At 39.4% G+C, this 20,670-nt stretch overlaps 2 protein-coding genes across 2 annotated transcripts in view; both read right to left on the bottom strand.

Moving 5' to 3' along the window:
• The window catches only part of LOC311255767 (zona pellucida-like domain-containing protein 1), a gene marked incomplete at both ends in the record, with an annotated part of 34,295 nt that extends 26,125 nt beyond the window's left edge, over positions 1-8,170 (bottom strand). Inside the window, 7 exons of the mRNA XM_084350416.1 lie at positions 6,486-6,566; positions 6,911-7,008; positions 7,099-7,171; positions 7,278-7,462; positions 7,576-7,802; positions 7,938-7,965; positions 8,114-8,170. Of these exons, the coding sequence (XP_084206542.1) occupies positions 6,486-6,566; positions 6,911-7,008; positions 7,099-7,171; positions 7,278-7,462; positions 7,576-7,802; positions 7,938-7,965; positions 8,114-8,170 (749 nt within the window). The remainder of the gene's footprint in view (positions 1-6,485; positions 6,567-6,910; positions 7,009-7,098; positions 7,172-7,277; positions 7,463-7,575; positions 7,803-7,937; positions 7,966-8,113) is intronic.
• A 3,544-nt stretch (positions 8,171-11,714) lies between these two features.
• Positions 11,715-15,805, bottom strand: LOC311255766 (zona pellucida-like domain-containing protein 1; the record flags this gene model as incomplete). Its single annotated transcript, XM_084350415.1, has 10 exons — positions 11,715-11,851; positions 12,808-12,910; positions 13,489-13,660; positions 13,780-13,860; positions 13,944-14,041; positions 14,131-14,203; positions 14,310-14,494; positions 14,706-14,932; positions 15,040-15,155; positions 15,792-15,805. The coding sequence occupies 10 exons, from the start codon at positions 15,803-15,805 to the stop codon at positions 11,715-11,717; spliced, it is 1,206 nt and encodes a 401-aa protein (XP_084206541.1).
• Positions 15,806-20,670: the final 4,865 nt, after the last annotated feature.

Raw genomic sequence — 20,670 nt, 5'->3', positions numbered from 1 at the left:
TGTATTTTTGGTGAATATTTTAGTGAAAGGGGGCCATTTTTCATGAAAACCTCGGCCGATTTTTTCAATAGCTTCCAGGTCTTTGGACCGATTGACTTGAAATTTCTCCCAAACGTGGTCCTATACTGGCTGAACGAGACACAGCAGTCCCCATTGGATTCGGGTGGAATTTGTATTTTTGGTGAATATTTTAGTGAAAAACGGCCATTTTACATGAAAACCTTGGCCGATTTTTTCAATAGCTTCCAGGTCTTTGGACCAATTGACTTGAAATTTCTCCCAAACGTGGTCCTATACTGGCTGAACGAGACACAGCAGTCCCCATTGGATTCGGGTGGAATTTGTATTTTTGGTGAATATTTTAGTGAAAGGGGGCCATTTTTCATGAAAACCTCTGGCGATTTTTTCAATAGCTTCCAGGTCTTTGGACCGATTGACTCGAAATTTCTCCCAAACGTGGTCCTATACTGGCTGAACGAGACACAGCAGTCCCTATTGGATTCGGGTGGAATTTGTATTTTTGGTGAATGTTTTAGTGAAAGGGGGCCATTTTTCATGAAAACCTTGGCCGATTTTTTCAATAGCTTCCAGGTCTTTGGACCAATTGACTTGAAATTTCTCCCAAACGTGGTCCTATACTGGCTGAACGAGACACAGCAGTCCCCATTGGATTCGGGTGGAATTTGTATTTTTGGTGAATATTTTAGTGAAAGGGGGCCATTTTTCATGAAAACCTCGGCCGATTTTTTCAATAGCTTCCAGGTCTTTGGACCGATTGACTTGAAATTTCTCCCAAACGTGATCCTATACTGGCTGAACGAGACACAGCAGTCCCCATTGGATTCGGGTGGAATTTGTATTTTTGGTGAATATTTTAGTGAAAAACTGCCATTTTTCATGAAAACCTCTGGCGATTTTTTCAATAGCTTCCAGGTCTTTGGACCGATTGACTCAAAATTTCTCCCAAACGTGGTCCTATACTGGCTGAACGAGACACAGCAGTCCCCATTGGGGACTGATTTTTTCAATAGCTTCCAGGTCTTTGGACCGATTGACTCGAAATTTCTCCCAAACGTGGTCCTATACTGGCTGAACGCCATTTTTCATGAAAACCTCTGGCGATTTTTTCAATAGCTTCCAGGTCTTTGGACCGATTGACTCGAAATATCTCCCAAACGTGGTCCTATACTGGCTGAACGCCATTTTTCATGAAAACCTCTGGCGATTTTTTCAATAGCTTCCAGGTCTTTGGACCGATTGACTCGAAATGTCTCCCAAACGTGGTCCTATACTGGCTGAACGAGACACAGCAGTCCCCATTGGATTCGGGTGGAATTTGTATTTTTGGTGAATATTTTAGTGAAAAACGGCCATTTTTCATGAAAACCTCTGGCGATTTTTTCAATAGCTTCCAGGTCTTTGGACCGATTGACTCGAAATGTCTCCCAAACGTGGTCCTATACTGGCTGAACGAGACACAGCAGTCCCCATTGGATTCAGGTGGAATTTGTATTTTTGGTGAATATTTTAGTGAAAGGGGGCCATTTTTCATGAAAACCTTGGCCGATTTTTTCAATAGCTTCCAGGTCTTTGGACCGATTGACTCGAAATTTCTCCCAAACGTGGTCCTATACTGGCTGAACGAGACACAGCAGTCCCCATTGGATTCGGGTGGAATTTGTATTTTTGGTGAATATTTTAGTGAAAAAGGGCCATTTTTCATGAAAACCTCTGGCGATTTTTTCAATAGCTTCCAGGTCTTTGGACCGATTGACTCGAAATTTCTCCCAAACGTGGTCCTATACTGGCTGAACGAGACACAGCAGTCCCCATTGGATTCGGGTGGAATTTGTATTTTAGGTGAATATTTTAGTGAAAGAGGGCCATTTTTCATGAAAACCTCTGGCGATTTTTTCAATAGCTTCCAGGTCTTTGGACCGATTAACTCGAAATTTCTTCCAAACTTGGTCCTATACTGGCTGAACGAGACACAGCAGTCCCCATTGGATTCGGGTGGAATTTGTATTTTTGGTGAATATTTTAGTGAAAGGGGGCCATTTTTCATGAAAACCTCGGCCGATTTTTTCAATAGCTTCCAGGTCTTTGGACCGATTGACTTGAAATTTCTCCCAAACGTGATCCTATACTGGCTGAACGAGACACAGCAGTCCCCATTGGATTCGGGTGGAATTTGTATTTTTGGTGAATATTTTAGTGAAAGAGGGCCATTTTTCATGAAAACCTCTGGCGATTTTTTCAATAGCTTCCAGGTCTTTGGACCGATTAACTCGAAATTTCTTCCAAACGTGGTCCTATACTGGCTGAACGAGACACAGCAGTCCCCATTGGATTCAAGTAGAAATTGTATTTTTGGTGAATATTTTAGTGAAAGGGGGCCATTTTTCATGAAAACCTCGGCCGATTTTTTCAATAGCTTCCAGGTCTTTGGACCGATTGACTTGAAATTTCTCCCAAACGTGGTCCTATACTGGCTGAACGAGACACAGCAGTCCCCATTGGATTCGGGTGGAATTTGTATTTTTGGTGAATATTTTAGTGAAAGGGGGCCATTTTTCATGAAAACCTCGGCCGATTTTTTCAATAGCTTCCAGGTCTTTGGACCGATTGACTTGAAATTTCTCCCAAACGTGATCCTATACTGGCTGAACGAGACACAGCAGTCCCCATTGGATTCGGGTGGAATTTGTATTTTTGGTGAATATTTTAGTGAAAAACGGCCATTTTTCATGAAAACCTCTGGCGATTTTTTCAATAGCTTCCAGGTCTTTGGACCGATTGACTCGAAATTTCTCCCAAACGTGGTCCTATACTGGCTGAACGAGACACAGCAGTCCCCATTGGGGACTGATTTTTTCAATAGCTTCCAGGTCTTTGGACCGATTGACTCGAAATTTCTCCCAAACGTGGTCCTATACTGGCTGAACGCCATTTTTCATGAAAACCTCTGGCGATTTTTTCAATAGCTTCCAGGTCTTTGGACCGATTGACTCGAAATATCTCCCAAACGTGGTCCTATACTGGCTGAACGCCATTTTTCATGAAAACCTCTGGCGATTTTTTCAATAGCTTCCAGGTCTTTGGACCGATTGACTCGAAATGTCTCCCAAACGTGGTCCTATACTGGCTGAACGAGACACAGCAGTCCCCATTGGATTCGGGTGGAATTTGTATTTTTGGTGAATATTTTAGTGAAAAACGGCCATTTTTCATGAAAACCTCTGGCGATTTTTTCAATAGCTTCCAGGTCTTTGGACCGATTGACTCGAAATGTCTCCCAAACGTGGTCCTATACTGGCTGAACGAGACACAGCAGTCCCCATTGGATTCAGGTGGAATTTGTATTTTTGGTGAATATTTTAGTGAAAGGGGGCCATTTTTCATGAAAACCTCGGCCGATTTTTTCAATAGCTTCCAGGTCTTTGGACCGATTGACTCGAAATTTCTCCCAAACGTGGTCCTATACTGGCTGAACGAGACACAGCAGTCCCCATTGGATTCGGGTGGAATTTGTATTTTTGGTGAATATTTTAGTGAAAAAGGGCCATTTTTCATGAAAACCTCTGGCGATTTTTTCAATAGCTTCCAGGTCTTTGGACCGATTGACTTGAAATTTCTCCCAAACGTGGTCCTATACTGGCTGAACGAGACACAGCAGTCCCCATTGGATTCGGGTGGAATTTGTATTTTTGGTGAATATTTTAGTGAAAGAGGGCCATTTTTCATGAAAACCTCTGGCGATTTTTTCAATAGCTTCCAGGTCTTTGGACCGATTAACTCGAAATTTCTTCCAAACTTGGTCCTATACTGGCTGAACGAGACACAGCAGTCCCCATTGGATTCAAGTAGAAATTGTATTTTTGGTGAATATTTTAGTGAAAGGGGGCCATTTTTCATGAAAACCTCGGCCGATTTTTTCAATAGCTTCCAGGTCTTTGGACCGATTGACTTGAAATTTCTCCCAAACGTGGTCCTATACTGGCTGAACGAGACACAGCAGTCCCCATTGGATTCGGGTGGAATTTGTATTTTTGGTGAATATTTTAGTGAAAGGGGGCCATTTTTCATGAAAACCTCTGGCGATTTTTTCAATAGCTTCCATGTCTTTGGACCGATTGACTCGAAATTTCTCCCAAACGTGGTCCTATACTGGCTGAACGAGACACAGCAGTCCCCATTGGATTCGGGTGGAATTTGTATTTTTGGTGAATATTTTAGTTAAAAACGGCCATTTTACATGAAAACCTTGGCCGATTTTTTCAATAGCTTCCAGGTCTTTGGACCGATTGACTCGAAATTTCTCCCAAACGTGGTCCTATACTGGCTGAACGAGACACAGCAGTCCCCATTGGATTCGGGTGGAATTTGTATTTTTGGTGAATATTTTAGTGAAAGGGGGCCATTTTTCATGAAACTCCCGGCCGATTTTTTCAATAGCTTCCAGGTCTTTGGACCGATTGACTCGAAATTTCTCCCAAACGTGGTCCTAAAGTGGCTGAACGAGACACAGCAGTCCCCATTGGATTCGGGTGGAATTTGTATTTTTGGTGAATATTTTAGTGAAAACCGATTGACTCAAAATTGATCACAAATGTCTTCGATACTGGTGGAAAGAAAAAACAGTAATTTTTATTGGATTCCAATGGAATTTGTATTTTTGGTGAATATTTTGAAGAAAAGCCGCCATTTTTCAAGAAAACCTTGGCCGTTTTTTTCAATAGCTTCCAGGTCTTTGGACCGATTGACCCAATATTGCTCCCAAATGTGGTCCTTCTCTGGCTGAACAAGACACAGCAGTTTTTATTGGATTCAGGTGGAATTTTGGTGAATATTTTAAAAAGCTAACATGGAGTTGAGTGGAGCGTATTATACAGTGTGGTTATGTACTGTATCTTTCAAATTCATACTGCTGACTTCTTTCCAAACAACAGACAAGTCCAGTGATTTTCAGGCTGATGTCATTAAATTTGACCATTTACAACAGGGGGAACGCATCCTGACAGCTTGGAGTATTGCTGTCAGATACTGTTCCCCCTCTGTTCAATATGAAAGGAGTCTCACACATCTTTCAAATTCATACTGCTGACTTCTTTCCCCACAACAGATAAGTCCTGTGATTTTCAGGCTGATGTCTTTAAATTTGAACATTTACAACAGGGGGAACGCATCCTGACAGCTTGGAGTATTGCTGTCAGATACTGTTCCCCCTCTGTTCAATATGAAAGGAGTCTCACACATCTTTCAAATTCATACTGCTGACTTCTTTCCCCACAACAGATAAGTCCTGTGATTTTCAGACTGATATCTTTAAATTTGACCATTTACAACAGGGGGAACGCATCCTGACAGCTTGGAGTATTGCTGTCAGATACTGCTCCCCCTCTGTTCCATAGGAAAGGAAGCTCACACATCTTTCAAATTCATACTGCTGACTTCTTTCCAAACAACAGACAAGTCCATTGATTTTCAGGCTGATGTCATTAAATTTGACCATTTACAACAGGGGGAACGCATCCTGACAGCTTGGAGTATTGCTGTCAGATATTGTTCCCCCTCTGTTTCATAGGAAAGGACTCTCACACATCTTTCAAATTCATACTGCTGACTTCTTTCCAAACAACAGATAAGTCCTGTGATTTTCAGACTAATATCATTAAATTTGACCATTTACAACAGGGGGAATGCATCCTGACAGCTTAGAGTATTGCTGTCAGATACTGCTCCCCCTCTGATCCATAGGAAAGGAAGCTCACACCTCTTTCAAATTCATACTGCTGACTTCTTTCCCCACAACAGATAAGTCCTGTGATTTTCAGGCTGAAATCTTTAAATTTGACCATTTACAACAGGGGGAACGCATCCTGACAGCTTGGAGTATTGCTGTCAAATACTGTTCCCCCTCTGTTCCATAGGAAAGGAGTCTCACACATCTTTCAAATTCATACTGCTGACTTCTTTCCAAACAACAGATAAGTCCTGTGATTTTCAGACTAATATCATTAAATTTGACCATTTACAACAGGGGGAACGCATCCTGACAGCTTGGAGTATTGCTGTCAGATACTGTTCCCCCTCTGTTCCATAGGAAAGGAGTCTCACACATCTTTCAAATTTATACTGCTGACTTCTTTCCCCACAACAGATAAGTCCTGTGATTTTCAGACTGATATCATTAAATTTGACCATTTACAACAGGGGGAACGCATCCTGACAGCTTGGAGTATTGCTGTCAGATACTGCTCCCCCTCTGTTCAATATGAAAGGAGGCTCACATATCTTTCAAATTCATACTGCTGACTTCTTTCCAAACAACAGACAAGTCCAGTGATTTTCAGGCTGATGTCATTAAATTTGACCATTTACAACAGGGGGAACGCATCCTGACAGCTTGGAGTATTGCTGTCAGATACTGTTCCCCCTCTGTTCCATAGGAAAGGAAGCTCACATACTGTATCTATGTAACTCACCCAATCAAAAGGTCATAATAGGTGCTGTGCGTGGCGTATGGGCTGGTTGATGCGTAGCATCTGTCCAGCAGCACGTTGAACCTGTGAGGACAGACGGGTGGATTTTAAGTGTATTTTCTTACTAATGTAGCACTGTCAGCAGTTCAGACATTTGGCAAATACACCAGTAATTATCTGAGATGATCTTTTGTTTTTACGTTTTTTACAGACTGTCAGGATGAGTGAAGTCTGACACAATGTGTTAACTATTGAGCTCTAGAGTTGCTGGTGGATAGATTTTGTCACCACTGGACAGAGCCAGGGTAGCTATTTCATCATATGTCCAGTCTTTATGCTAAGTAATGCTAACAAGCTGCTGCCCGTTCCTTTTCTGGGAAGAGTGGATAAGCAAATTTCACAAAATGTCAAACTATTCCTTCCAGTACCTGTCTGATAGATTGGTAGCTTCAACTGCTACATAAATCTCTGTTCTTGGGCTGAGTCCTTCTTCTGGGATAATAAGAGGTTCTTTGTATAGCTTGTCCTGTTCCAGGGAAAAGTGAGAACAAAATACAACTATGAAATGAAAAGAATATTCTTTCTGTTCAATTCTACAAGTTAGAGCAGGTCTTACTCTGCAGAGTTGCATACTCAGTGTGCTGATGAAGCTCCCATTGTTGTCTCCTATCATGAGACTTGCACCAGATCTGCTTTCAATAAAAAATAAATTCATATTGTGCATTAAAGACCTCGGTGATTCATGATGTAGCCGAGTCCTGCTGGTATCACATGCAGTGTAGGTGTCATACTCACACGCCCAGTTTGGTGTTGTTCAGGAGATACTGCAATGAGTATAGGCAGGAGAACTTGTACAGGATCTGCGCACGGTAGGTGATCATACCTGCAGCAGTGGTCACAGAGGTAACAGCGCCGGAGATGTTGACGTACTGCACATTTGAAAAGTCAGCAAAAAGTCCGCTCCCAACATCATCGATTATCTGTTGAAAAAACAAACATTTTCTGATTATTGTCTGGAAAGTCATCTTAACATTCAAAGCATGAGATCTTCTGAGTTAAATGTAATTAAAGTAGTAGGAAAAGCTATTATTACCTTCAAGTTATTATTGCAGGATGAGAGGGAATTTTCCTCTAAGGAGATTATGAATTTCAAGACCGGTGGGTCAGCGGCCCAGTCAGCCATCCCGAAACACTCGGGTTTGTTGAACTCATTATTGAGGACCATGAGAGACTCAGTGTAAAGAGCTTGGTACACTGGGCACAGGTAGATGTACAGGGTAATATACTCTGTGCCACAGACCACAGTTATGTCCCTGTATTCTGAAAGAGACATAAAGGGAGGTTGCAACCAAGTCGCACATCAAAAGGTGTGATAGCAGAATAAAATGTAAGTATCTCACAATTTATGAGCCATTATTGTGAAACTGCTACATTTTGTGGCGTGGACCAACGTACTGTAGCTATTAGACATTTTGATGTGAGACTGGGTAGCAAGGGAGGGTGTAAATCACCAGAAATGCAGAAATAACACATAATATGAAGATAAATGCAACAATAACTGTGTATGGTCTTAGAGAATGTCACAAACCTGGAGGTCTATATGTTTCATGTCCGATGCAACTTTGTGGTACCTGGGCGTCCGCCCTCAGAATGAGGCCAAGCTGGCAGACAAGGATGACCAGCTTCATTGTTCTGAGGTTGCACCTATGAGAAAATAAAAGAAACTATGGGAATCAAAGCACTCATTATCACTTTCAAGAGGAAGTACTGTGAATAAAGAAATTGTCATCACACACGGCAGATCAAACTACATTAGGACAAAGCCTGCAGACGATGAAGAAGCTACGGCAGAATAACTAAAGTCACATGTGGCTGTGCTACTATGAAAAAATGCATCTTTCAAGCTGGGCATTGATTCATGCATGATTATCCTACTGTAATATTAATCAAATGAAAAATGTAACTACATGAAATTGCAATTATCACTGAATTCAGCTGCATCTTCAGTCATCTTTTCAGAGATAATCAACAATAGACTGAGCTTCTTCACATATTCAGCAAAACAGAATGACATTGAATTCATTATGCATTAGATAAATGAATCAATAAACAGTTTTGGATTTGTAAATATTCTTTTTTCATTGTGGCAACAGTGAATTTCAGTATTTTCACTCAGGTATATTATTCATACTGTATGGGAAAAGATGGTTTAGTTATTCTCAACACTCACCTGAAAGTCTTCATTTTTTGTCTGGCTATTTGTTGCCATTTCTCTCCATTTATAGTGTCCACCAAGTAACAAAGAGGTGTAAGATGAAACTTCTCATACAAAGGGTAACATAAGCTGGGTCTTAACATCAAAACATGCAGAGCTTCCTCAAAAAAAACCCCAAAAAAGTGATTCATGTGTTGAAGAGCCTCTATCATAAGGCGTACTGTTGTGAGATTGTGGGTACGATACAACATAAATACAGACTGCCAGATAAAGGAGACATGTAATACTCAGTTTCAGGTTCATCATTTGTTACGATCCCAGTTTGTGTTCTTGTGCTTCCTGTTTTATTTTGGAAATGTTGCCCTCATGTGTCTTGTCTTGCTTTTCAGTTCCTGTGTTCTTCCCTCCCGGTGTTTTTCCACTACTTTCCTCACCTGTCAGTTTCCCTCCTCTCTCCACCTGTTCCTCATCCCCTCATTAGTGTTGTCGGTATTTAGTCTTTGTCCTCCCTCATGTCTTTGTCAAATCATTTTCCCTTTCCCTCTGTGAAATCTGTGATGTTCATTGTCTCATCCAGTGTTTCCTCGTCCTTCCTGTTTTGGTATGTTTCTGAGTTTGGTTTCTTATGTCTCGTTTGATTTGAACTTTGCTTTTTTGTTGCTACTTTCTTTTTGGTCCTAGTGATTAATTTTTGGTTTGTATAGATTTCTTGTGTTTTGTATTTTCAGCTTTATTTTATTAAAGCTCACTTTTGGTTTCCCTATTTCCCGCCTCCTGTGTGTTGTCTGCATTTGGGTCCTTCTCTTGTGACAAAGTGTAACATCATTTTATCTTGGGTAACTACTAGAATAGGTTTACATGCTTTAATGCTCAAAAAGCACATCAGTTTTCTCATACTGTCCAGTGCTGCATCACTGTATCCCCCTCTGTCTGAAACGCTCTGTTTTAGCTCCCGTATCTTTAAGGCCGACTTGAAGCCGTGACTACTGACGACGTGTTTCAGGAGCAGCGTTTTCTGTGGGAGAGAGGAGCTTCTGTTGGTGCAGACTTTGACCTTTTTTAATTTTCAACATCTTTAACATGCACAAGAACCTATAAAACACTGAAGGAAAGGAAACAAATGATAAAGCAGTGAGCACACTGAGGAAGGCTAAATTATTAATCTTCGTCATTTTCCCCCATATAAACAAGACTTAACTTCAACAAAGCCTATTAACTTTACTGCAGTAAAACAACGAGGGTCTTGCTCTGTCTGAGTTGTTTGTTGCAGTATTTACAAATCCAGAACACGTTAGCTAAGATGCTAATGTTTCCAGCAGTAGATTGCTATGCTTCAGTTTTTTTCTGTATAACAAACCTGGTAGGTGCATCTACCTGCTGATACTTCTTCAAGCGTATACCCTACTGAGGGTAGAACCTCAGATGCCAACAAGACATTTTTCACTTGAAAAGACAAACGCAATTTTATTCAAAGTGCTACAATCAATATTTTTAAATGATTCTTAAATGACAGTGACAAAACAATGTGACAGTATAAGAGGGGTTATCCTCAGAAAGTTATCACCTCAGTCCACAGCTCCTCTTGGCTTTATGGAGCTTTATAGTGAGTGTTGGCTCATTGTTTTGCTGTTCAGCCCACAGCTTTCCTGTTTTGTTTCACTTGCGCTGCTCTCATGTTCTTTTGGCCGCAGCAGGCAGCTTTTTTTATAGTGGAAAAAAAATCTCTAAAAGCCCACTGTACACTACCTACTCAGCACCAAGCAGCAGACAGACACAGCTGGCAGCTGGTGAACAGAGACAGATATTTCCTTCAGGAGTCAGCATTGGAGTTATATTCTCCAGGTTGACAATGATAATGTTACTCTGTACCTGCATAATGTGTAAATGATTACTGTGATTACAATTTCACCAAATCAACTTAAAAGAAGATTATATGTAAACATTATGTTCACAGCTTGTTTCTGCTGCCTGCAAGTGGCCAGAAAAAGGTTAATATTTAAGTTCTTAAAACGTATATTTATTGGAACATAACTGAGTACACTAACTCAGGTAGTGTTACTCAAGTTACTCAAGTACAATTTTGAGTTACTTGTAATTTACTTGAGTATTTACAATTTCGTCTACGTTATACTTTCACTCCCCGACATTTTGGAGGCAAATATTGTACTTTTTACTCCACAACATTTATGTGATAACTTTGTTACGAGTTACTTTGCAGACTGCATGTCGCATCAGAGCCAAAGTAACGCATTTTTAAATTAATCATCAATTGGAATAAAAGAAAGATTGGCAATCCAATGACCCACAGTATCAAGCATACATACATGTCAATATAAGAATAATTTGTGCTTTTGATACTTAAGTACATTTAATATCAGATACTTTAAGACTTTCACTCAATATGTGAACACAATATCTTTACTTTTACTCAAGTATGACATATATATATATATATATATATATATATATATATTCTATATCATATATGTATATATATGTGTGTATATATAATATATACAATATAATCAGCATTTAACCAAAATGTTAGTTTTCTCTAAGTCAGCCATACAATAAGAGACAGACGGTATTTTAATGTTTGCTTTAATGGTGCGTTTTATGAAAGAATAAAGCACAAGTACTTTTTCCATCATTGTCATTGCAAACATTTTAAATGTACACCATCTCTGACTAATTACAAATAATAAAAGCATTAATTTAATACTTCAATAGGACTCTGACAACAGGATTAAAACACACACTTAATTATAATACACAATTTTTGTACACATTCTGTGCCCTCATCTCTTTAAACTATGTGATTCAGATTGATTATAAAGTTGTTAATGACCACCTTGTTATAATTTTGTCTTTGAAACAGAAAAGCTAGATAGTAGAATGACAGTATGATATGTCTGACTATTGTCTTTCATGACTCTGTGTGCTATAATTGCTATGCTTTGTAGATGGTGAAGTTTAACTGGAAGTTTGGTAGAGGGACTCCACTCTGTCGGGTGATGTTACTGAATGATCACTTTTTTCCGTCTGATGTACAACATAAAGTAAGTTGCCATGGCGACGAGGATAATAGCCAGGACGACGATGCAGACGATCACAGCCACCACCGGGCTGCTGTAGTTGGTCTCAGATGGCAAACCTGTGTGAGCAGCGACGACGAAAAGATATCAGATGATATATTGCTTCATGGGTATATTAACTAATGTCACTAGTTACTGACTGAACACGTAGTGACCAGGAAGTCCATCACAGACACATTTGCTGCTCTTTACACTTCATTTCAACAGTACATTCAGAACATCACATAAAATGCAGATGCTTACCATAAGAAGCCGAGAAAGTCTGAGCATCCTCTGAAAAATTGTGCAAAAACTAAAGTCAGTAATTGACAGGATTCACTTTTTAACACAAGGAAAATGGGAATTAAATTAATAGTTTTACATTAAAATGAGTGATTCACCATTTTTAAATCACTTTTGAATGCCCACTTTTTTAAATTTGCGTTATTTAATTCTCTTTGACTCTCTTTTGTACGAAAGCCCTGAACAATCCAGGGTCAAACATATAACATTCCCTCCTAGTTAAATATTATTTGTTATTTATGTCATTATCATGGAATAACAAATGTTGTTTCTCATGTGTGTATGCTAAATGTTGTCCGTTAGCTTAGCTCAGCATAGAGACTGGAAACATGGGGAAACAGCTAGCCTGGCTCTGTCCAAAGGTTAAAAAAATCCACACACCAGCGGCTCAATAATGAACAAATTAGCCCTTCCTCTTTGTTTAATCAATACAAAAGTGTAAAAATGCCAATTTGTGGTTGTCCTGCTTCCAGTCTTTATACTAAGCTAAGCTAACATGGCAACAAAGCAAATAATTGTTAAAGTGTCAAAATATTCCTTTAAGAGAAGATAATAGAGGTAAAAATGGTCATTATGGCCCTTGGTAATATCAGCAAAGTGCCTCAAGAGGAAAACCAAGCAAATAAAAAATGTGCACATTTTCAGGTAATTCCAATTACTTTAGCATTTGTATTTTTATTCACTATGTCACTGTGATAGGTTGTAAAGACATATTATCATAATTAAGACGTACCAGCAGTCTGTTTTCCCACATTAATGGCAGGCGAGCTGATTGTAGCATTTTCCGACACTTCCTGGACCTCTCTCTTTCTCCTGCCAATGCTACTGCTACAGTCCTGTTTAAAATGAATGAAAGACAATCAAAATTCTGACAGTACCTAGTTGTGATATCTTAAAGGAGACCGACTATGCATTTCATTAAAAGACCTTTGAATTTAAAAAGGTCCACACCAACAGAAGCTCCTCTCTCCCACAGAGACACTTCTCCTGAAACGCCTCGTCAGTAATCGCGCCTTTAATTCAGTGACTTTGTGACATCACACTACGTCACCACCATGCATTTGCATAATTAATGCCTCGCAGCTAGTGTGCCACTTGAGAATTGATTTAGCACACATGCTCTGTTGTTGTTAGCGGTGCTGGCTCAGGCATGTGTGAGCTGACCAATCAGAGCAGACTGGGTATTCAGGAGGGGGGCCTTAAAGAGACAGGAGCTAAAACAGAGCGTTTCAGACAGAGAGGGAATACAGTGCTGCAGTATGAAAAAAGTGATGTGTGTTTTTTTAACATTAAAGCATTTAAGTCTATTCCAGTAGTAACCCAAATTAAGATTATGGACCTGAAAATTAGGATAATGTGTCTCCTTTAATGTTATAATAGGACTCTTCAAGGAACTCTTTTGACGTCTACTCACAGGCAGTAATCTGCTACACGTGGACACCTCACACAGTCGGGTGATGCAGTGCAGGTAGAAAGTGGAAACTGTCTGATTTTTGTGCTCCACGAATCTGAAGGCCTCGAAGGAGAAGTGTGCCACCTGAGACTCCCCATTGACCTCCACCTTAGTTTGTGGGTCACGTGTACACCTTGGGTGAAAAAGAGATGGGTAGCATGACTTCACGTAGGGAAACACAAAGAGCTAGCATGGAGTGTCACTGTAAGTGGGAGATATTATACACTGTGGTGATTAATATATGTAACTTACCCCACAAAAAGGTCATAAAAGGTGCTGCGTACGGGATATGGGCTCGTTGTTGCGTAGCATCTGTCCAGCAGCACGTTGAACCTGTGAGGCCAGACAGGTGAATTTTAAGTGTCTTTTCTTACTAATGTAACTTACGGGTTACTGTAAACTGTCACAACTTATACCTCTCTGTTAAATTGGTGGCCATAACTGCAACATAAATCTTGGTCTTCAAGTTGAGTCCTTCTTCTGGGATAATAAGACGTTCTTTGTACTGATCGTCCTGTTGCACGGAAAAGTAAGAACAAAATCACATTATAAGATGTTAAGAAAGTGACTCAGTTCAATGCTGAAAGCTAGAGCAGGTCTTACACTGTAGAGTCGCATACTCAGTGTGCTGATGAAGCTCCCATTGTTGTCTCGTATGGCAAGATTCACACCAGATCTGTGTACAATCAAAATAAAATTAATATTGTGCATTAAAAACCTCGGTGATTCATGATGTAGCTGAGTCCTGCTGATTTCACATGCAGTGTAGGTGTCATACTCACACGCCAAGTTTGGTGTTGTTCAGGAGATACTGCATCGGGTATCGGCAGGAGAACTTGTACAGGATCTGCGGGCGGTAGGTGATCGTACCTGCAGAGGGGTCCATGGAGGTAACAGTGCCAGAGATGTTGACGTACTGCACATTTGAGAAGTCAGCAAAAAGTCCGCTCCCAACATCATCGATTATCTATTCAAAAAGAAACACGTATGTTACTGGAATCAGTTTAAATTAGATGTCAGATTCATTCTTTGATGCAGAAAGTCAAGATCCAATCAAAGCAACTTTTACCACCAGGGACTAAAGATCTGGTGCTATTCTAACATCCTTATGTACTGGAATATCTTTATAAAGTGCCTAAATTGATCTACAAAGAAGGTAAATCTGTTGTGAAGTATACCCTAAAGTTGTTGTTGCAGGATATGATAGAACTTTCATTTATCGGGAATCTGAATTTCAAGACTGGTGGGTCCGCGTTCCAGTCAGCCACCCCGAAACACTCAGGTTTGCTGTACTCATTATTGACGACCATGAGAGACTCATTGTAAAGAGCCTGGTACATTGGGCAAATGTAGATGCTCAGGTCCATATACTGTGTGCCACAGACCACAGCCATGTCCGAGTTTTCTGGAAGAGATTTTTAAAAACAGAGGACGTAAATCAACAGAAGTGGAAAAGTGAAAATAACTGAAGAGCATGTAAAAAAAAAAGAAAGAAAAAGAAATGGCACAAACCTGGAGGTCTGTTCGTTAGGCTTGTAATGCAGGGTGCTGGTATCTGAGCCTCTGTCCTCAAAATGAGGCCAAGCTGGCACACAAGGATGACCAGCTTCATTGTTCTGAGTGTGGACCTGTGAGAAAACAGCAAAACAATAGAAACTAAAGAATCTGTCGTCTTCTTTCAAGAGGAAAGAGAAAACTTTTCAAAAACGGCCATTTTTTTTTACGTCAAAGACGACAGATCATCCTTTACTGTACATGAGGGAAAAGCCCACAAAGGTAAAGAGTTCCTTCACCCATTATGCAACTTACAGTGAGCAGTCACTTGAAAGAAAAGGGAAGGTCCTGGGCATTATGTTCAGCTGAAGTACGAACATTATTCAGTTTGGTTGCATCTTTGAAAGACATTTTTCTTGATGAAATACAAGCTGTGCCTCCTTATTAATATATCCTTCATGAAAATTTTAAATAATCTGGCACTACTGAACAGATAAAGACCCTCAAATTATATCTCATATGTCAACTGTGATTTAAGGACCCAGGGAATCCAGATAACTGTATTTGTAAACTGCATTTTTGAAACTTCCACTGTTGATATAGTAAGAAAAATCATAATAATAATAATAATAACAATAATCATAGTAATAATAATAAAATTATTGCACTTCAAATATAAAAGTAAATCATTCATTTATGTAAAAAGAATATTTATAGCTTAACGTAGTAAACTACGAGGAAAAAGAGATGATAAAGTTGTAGGGACTCACCTGTAAGTCTTCATTTTGTGTCCCGCTATCATTCACCAGATCTCTTTTTTTATACTGTCGCCCCCCCACAGGGGCGTGTAAGGGAGCGCCTCTGACAATAACATGTAACATGAACTGTCCCTTTAACATCTTCATTTTTTTGAATATTTCACTGTCCATACATTTTGAATTTAAATAACATTTCAACACCAAAGAACAATCTTGTTTTTTCTACACTGTTCAATATGCCAACTCCCGTTCACATTCTCTATATAATGATTAGTAGATTTTGGAGCCTCTTGAAGACACAACCAGCTCTTTTTACAGGTTTTCCCTGGTGTTACCTGCTCTCTTTAGTGTTTGTTTCTGTGTATACACATGTAAGTGATATTTGCCTGTAAGGAAATAGTAGACTGGGGCTTCATATATCATTTGTCCCTCAGTGGAAACAGTTATCATAGATGAAGATTTCTCAATCTGATTTGTATTACGTTGTTGTTTAATTGAAGACATTCATAAAACAAGCTCAATCTATTGATCTGAACTCATTCGCCACACTTTCTGGAGTCAAATGAAGACATTGAAATACCTTTCAAGAGATGGAATATTTATAAAAAGTTGCAAAAAAAAAGTGTGTTTTCAAAGATAAGCAGCCTGTTTTTGGTTTTATTTGTTGGTCTGGAGTGATCAATCTTCATGCCATATGTGTGCAGCCTGGTTGTATTATTAATGTGTAATGGGTATTGATCTCAGCAGGGAGAATTTATTTTGGCTCAATCAGGTCAAGCAGAAAACTCCGCTACAGGAGCTGCCAGCTGGTCCGCCTGTTATTTAAAGCCAGATATTGAAACTGGGTGCTTTTCCTTGAGAGATGAATGAGCTCTCTGATAACTTAGAGCATTTTGAACTAATCATTTGTTTCTTGAATGCACTTAAAGGGAAGTGGGTAATTTAGTGTGTGTTACCCTGTGGGTTATCAGCACTTTGTGTTTCAAATTTAAAAGATAAATCATGTAATCCATAGTTTAGAGATGGCCGTCAGACTGACATCAACAGCAGTTATCTTTAAAGGGGCACTGTGTAGTTTTGTAGAAGAAATTCAAACTCAGAATTTTGATATTTACAATGTTAATGAGGTAATGATACAAACTTTTTTTCTAAAGCTAAATAAACAAGCTGTTCTCAGAGGAAAATAAGGTCCCAGCTCACTGTTTGAAGCTAGAAAAGTGGCAGGGTCCGCCACATATAAACAAAGTAAAACAGTATGAAATTGTGTTGTCCTTTAAAGTCAGTTTGTTTATTGTTTATTCAGTTATGAAAATGAAGAAAGTTTGTTTATTTAGTTTGTTTAGGTATATAAAAAATCAGTCAATAAAGATCTTTCTCTTCTGATTAAAATGTCCAAAGCTACAGAGTGCACCTTTAAACTTCCAGTAATGCATTAGCAGTCATCTCACAATCTTACTTTATATGTATGATAATGAAAATTTAATGGCTGGTAATGATGTTATGCAATGGAAAACACTTTATTGCTGTCTTGGGTATGGGCAGGGAGACTGTTGCATAGGAAACCATAATGCATACACGTAATCAATGTTTTGATTCTCACAGGCCTGTGAAAGAGCAGGATTAGTGATCTGATCACAAGTGTTCTCTTTTGAGATCTTTTTATGTGATAAGAGTCTCCTTATTGTTCTTCCGAGTGCAAGTTTTGTAATGGATCAGTCTTTGTTATGGCCCAAGGCTGTGAACTGTAAAATAGAAAATTTCAGTGCTGTTTTGTACAGTTAGTGAATAAAAGACACACCTATCTGAGAGACTCACAAAGTCTTTTGTGCAGCATCATGACATGAAAACGACTCCTGAGTAACTAGGGTCCCTAAAGTACAGCGCCACAATACAGCGAGAGGATACAGTCTGAAAAAGGTGCCTGTTAGATTACTAGACGTATCCAATGTCAAATGCCAGTTTTAATCTCTCTTTTGTCGTCTAAACAAGCAATTGTCTGCAAGCTATGCCATCAGTGATACTGGGGGCACATTGCTTCAGAACTTGGACCACAAGGCAGTAAATGTGGGCACCCTTAGGGAATAACAATTCTAACGTGGTACAGGCAGATTTAGGTCAAGATTCATGTTTAAAAAGCAAAAATGTTCTGTATTAAAATGGAGCAGATACTGTTAGTGTCTGCAGAAGGCCTGCAGTACACACCCACATGTAGGAATCCAACTCATGCTGACTCATGCGTTTACCTTAATATGTTCCTGATCATCTGGTCAGTTAACAACAGAGACTGACAGGTAGACAGTCTGTCATATAGAAACAGTGCCATCATACTTGTATACTGTCATTTAGAGAGGACCGACAAGTTTACAGTATTTTCAACCATGAAACATCCTCAGTACATCTTGAAGGCTCAATGGTCTTTTCTTCAAGTTCTTCGCACTGCCCCCACGTGGCCAAACAAATCAGTGACTGCATGTCAAATGACTCCTATAAGAAACTCTTGTCATATTAATCAACACATAATCATTTTTTTAACTCACAAATATCAATATCAGTACTGGTTTTGACCCCAAAAATTTTAATGAATTCCACTGATGATGATCAATATTTACTTATGAACAATAAATCCCATACTTGTGTCTGAAAGGTAGATCTGTTTTTGGTCACAGCAGGCAGCAGTTTTCACCAACCACAGTGAGTGGCCTCCTCTGGATGAAGACCATGGGTTGCAACTGAAAGCTCCAGAAGCAAATAAGTGGATATAGGTGATATAGGTTTTTCCCCTGGACAGCAACAAAGAAAATACCATGAAGAAAAAGCGATCTTGGTTCGTGCTTTATCACCAGCACAGAACAGCAAACATCTGTATGCCCCGTTAGACTCACAGGGTGTTTGGATAATGACTGAGTTCTCCTTTATCAACACGCACTTAACACTTCGTCCTCTTACACCTTACAGGCAGCAACAATGGCAGGCCCCCTGCACATGACACGCTCATGTGTCCATCAATGTGACTCGCAGACATGTGAGGAATGTTTACATTGGAGCATGAATGGTGGTCACGCAAGTCTCAGAGGACAGGTGTCTGGTCTCTAAAGGCTTGTGACTCTAAAGGCACTGTGATATACAAGGATCTCTTGGGATCTTCACAGCAAATAACAACATAAATTACATAACCCAACGCCACGGTGAACGCCCAAATATTTCATGAGAACTGCCTTTTTTGGTCATGTTTATAATCCCACTCTGAACAATGAGGAGTTGTCTGCACTTGGTTTGAGCCTTAGCATGTGCAGGCTTGACAGAAACTGAGTCAGTGCATTACTGATCTTTTCACATTCACACCTGCTGGCTGAAAATGAATGTGACATTTGCTAAATGAATGGTTTTAATGTCACAATGCTTTAAAATAAATAACAGTGTTTTCTGTTATTTTGCTGTCAATGACATTTACTTTTATTTTATTCTATTCAGACTATTAGAAAGCATGTATATTTAGCTTTTATGACATTTTTTAGATCCATCCATTCAGATCTTATTTTTCCTTTCTTTGTTGTGTCGCAGGGTCAAATTAACTGCAAAGTATTGAATTTGTTTTGTTTAAACTTACAATAGATTTCTTCACAACGACAGCTATTGAATGTGAAAGACCATCCCGTATGCTGAGCCACACTATTAAACACATGTAACACCCGAACGGTATCATAACATGTCATGCCGGTAATAGGAGCCCTTTTTTAAAAAAGTCACATCAGGACACAACTCCTTCATTGAAAACCAATCCCTGGATTTGTTATAAAACCTGAGGATCTGTGACCCATTTGTTCTTTTTTTTGAAAGAAATCATTTGTCTTCTTATATCATTTTCACATGAATATTTGGTGTTGCACGGCAGACTGTGTGGTGTGAGCCCACATTTCAGTGCACTTCATGCTTCTAAAATGACTCACTGTGTTTTAACCTGGCATTTATAGGTGTGGTTAAGCTTTCATTTTTTTATTTCTCAGAGTCAACTTTCACTTGAACTCTTCAGTGGTGGAAGAAGTACTCCTGCTTTCAATACCACGCTGTAGACTACTTCATTATCATGAAGGTCATGTGTTTTTAAAAACGTATTTACTTAACTTAATAATCACAGGTGTTTGTTTTGTGTGCCATGGCTGTCTCTCCTTCAGTTTGGTCAGATTCTACATGTTCGATCCTTGGTTTCTCCTTGTTTGATTGAATTTGGCCACTTTGCCATGCTTTCAAATGGATAAATGACATGGATAATCATTCATATGGCCTACATGTTTGTTTTGCATTTGGACTGTGACCTGATTAGGGTTGCACAATTAAAATAAATATTGCCAAAATTACAACATGGCAAAGTGCAAGATTTGTTTTAGAGAAATGTGTGACAAAACAACATTACAATGAAGTACTGTACTATAGTGCTGCAGAGACGTCCTGGCCTACAACTCATGCTCTCTCTTGGAAGAAAACATGTGTGTTTAGTACAGACCCCAACAAATGTCATAAATGTCACATTAGACCTGACTAAGCCCAAGCCTAACTGGTTCTCACCTATTGCCAAACGTCTCAAAGAGACAATCAGACGCTCCCCAGTCCCTGTAATTAGTTATTAACGGCTTATGTGTAACCTTTTCCAGCAGCCTGTAGAAATGCTGTGGTGCAACTCAAGTGAAGATCACAAAACCAGATCCATCATGACACTAACTAATATGTTGTCTAATAACCACTGCTTGCTCCAGATTTTCTTATGATATTTCTGATATTTCTTGCGTGTTTGAAGCCATCTTGCCACTTTTAGGACTGTCTCTAATTGACATCCTATTCACTCTTTATTTTGAAGTCATTTTGGAGTCAACTTTTTGACCTGTCAACTGTTTGG

This window comes from Pagrus pagrus, assembly GCF_965226575.1.
Source record: "Pagrus pagrus genome assembly, chromosome: 4".
NCBI classification, from domain to species: domain Eukaryota; kingdom Metazoa; phylum Chordata; class Actinopteri; order Spariformes; family Sparidae; genus Pagrus; species Pagrus pagrus.
The sequence above is the reverse complement of the archived record's forward strand: the minus strand, read 5'-3'. Positions and strand labels throughout refer to the sequence as shown.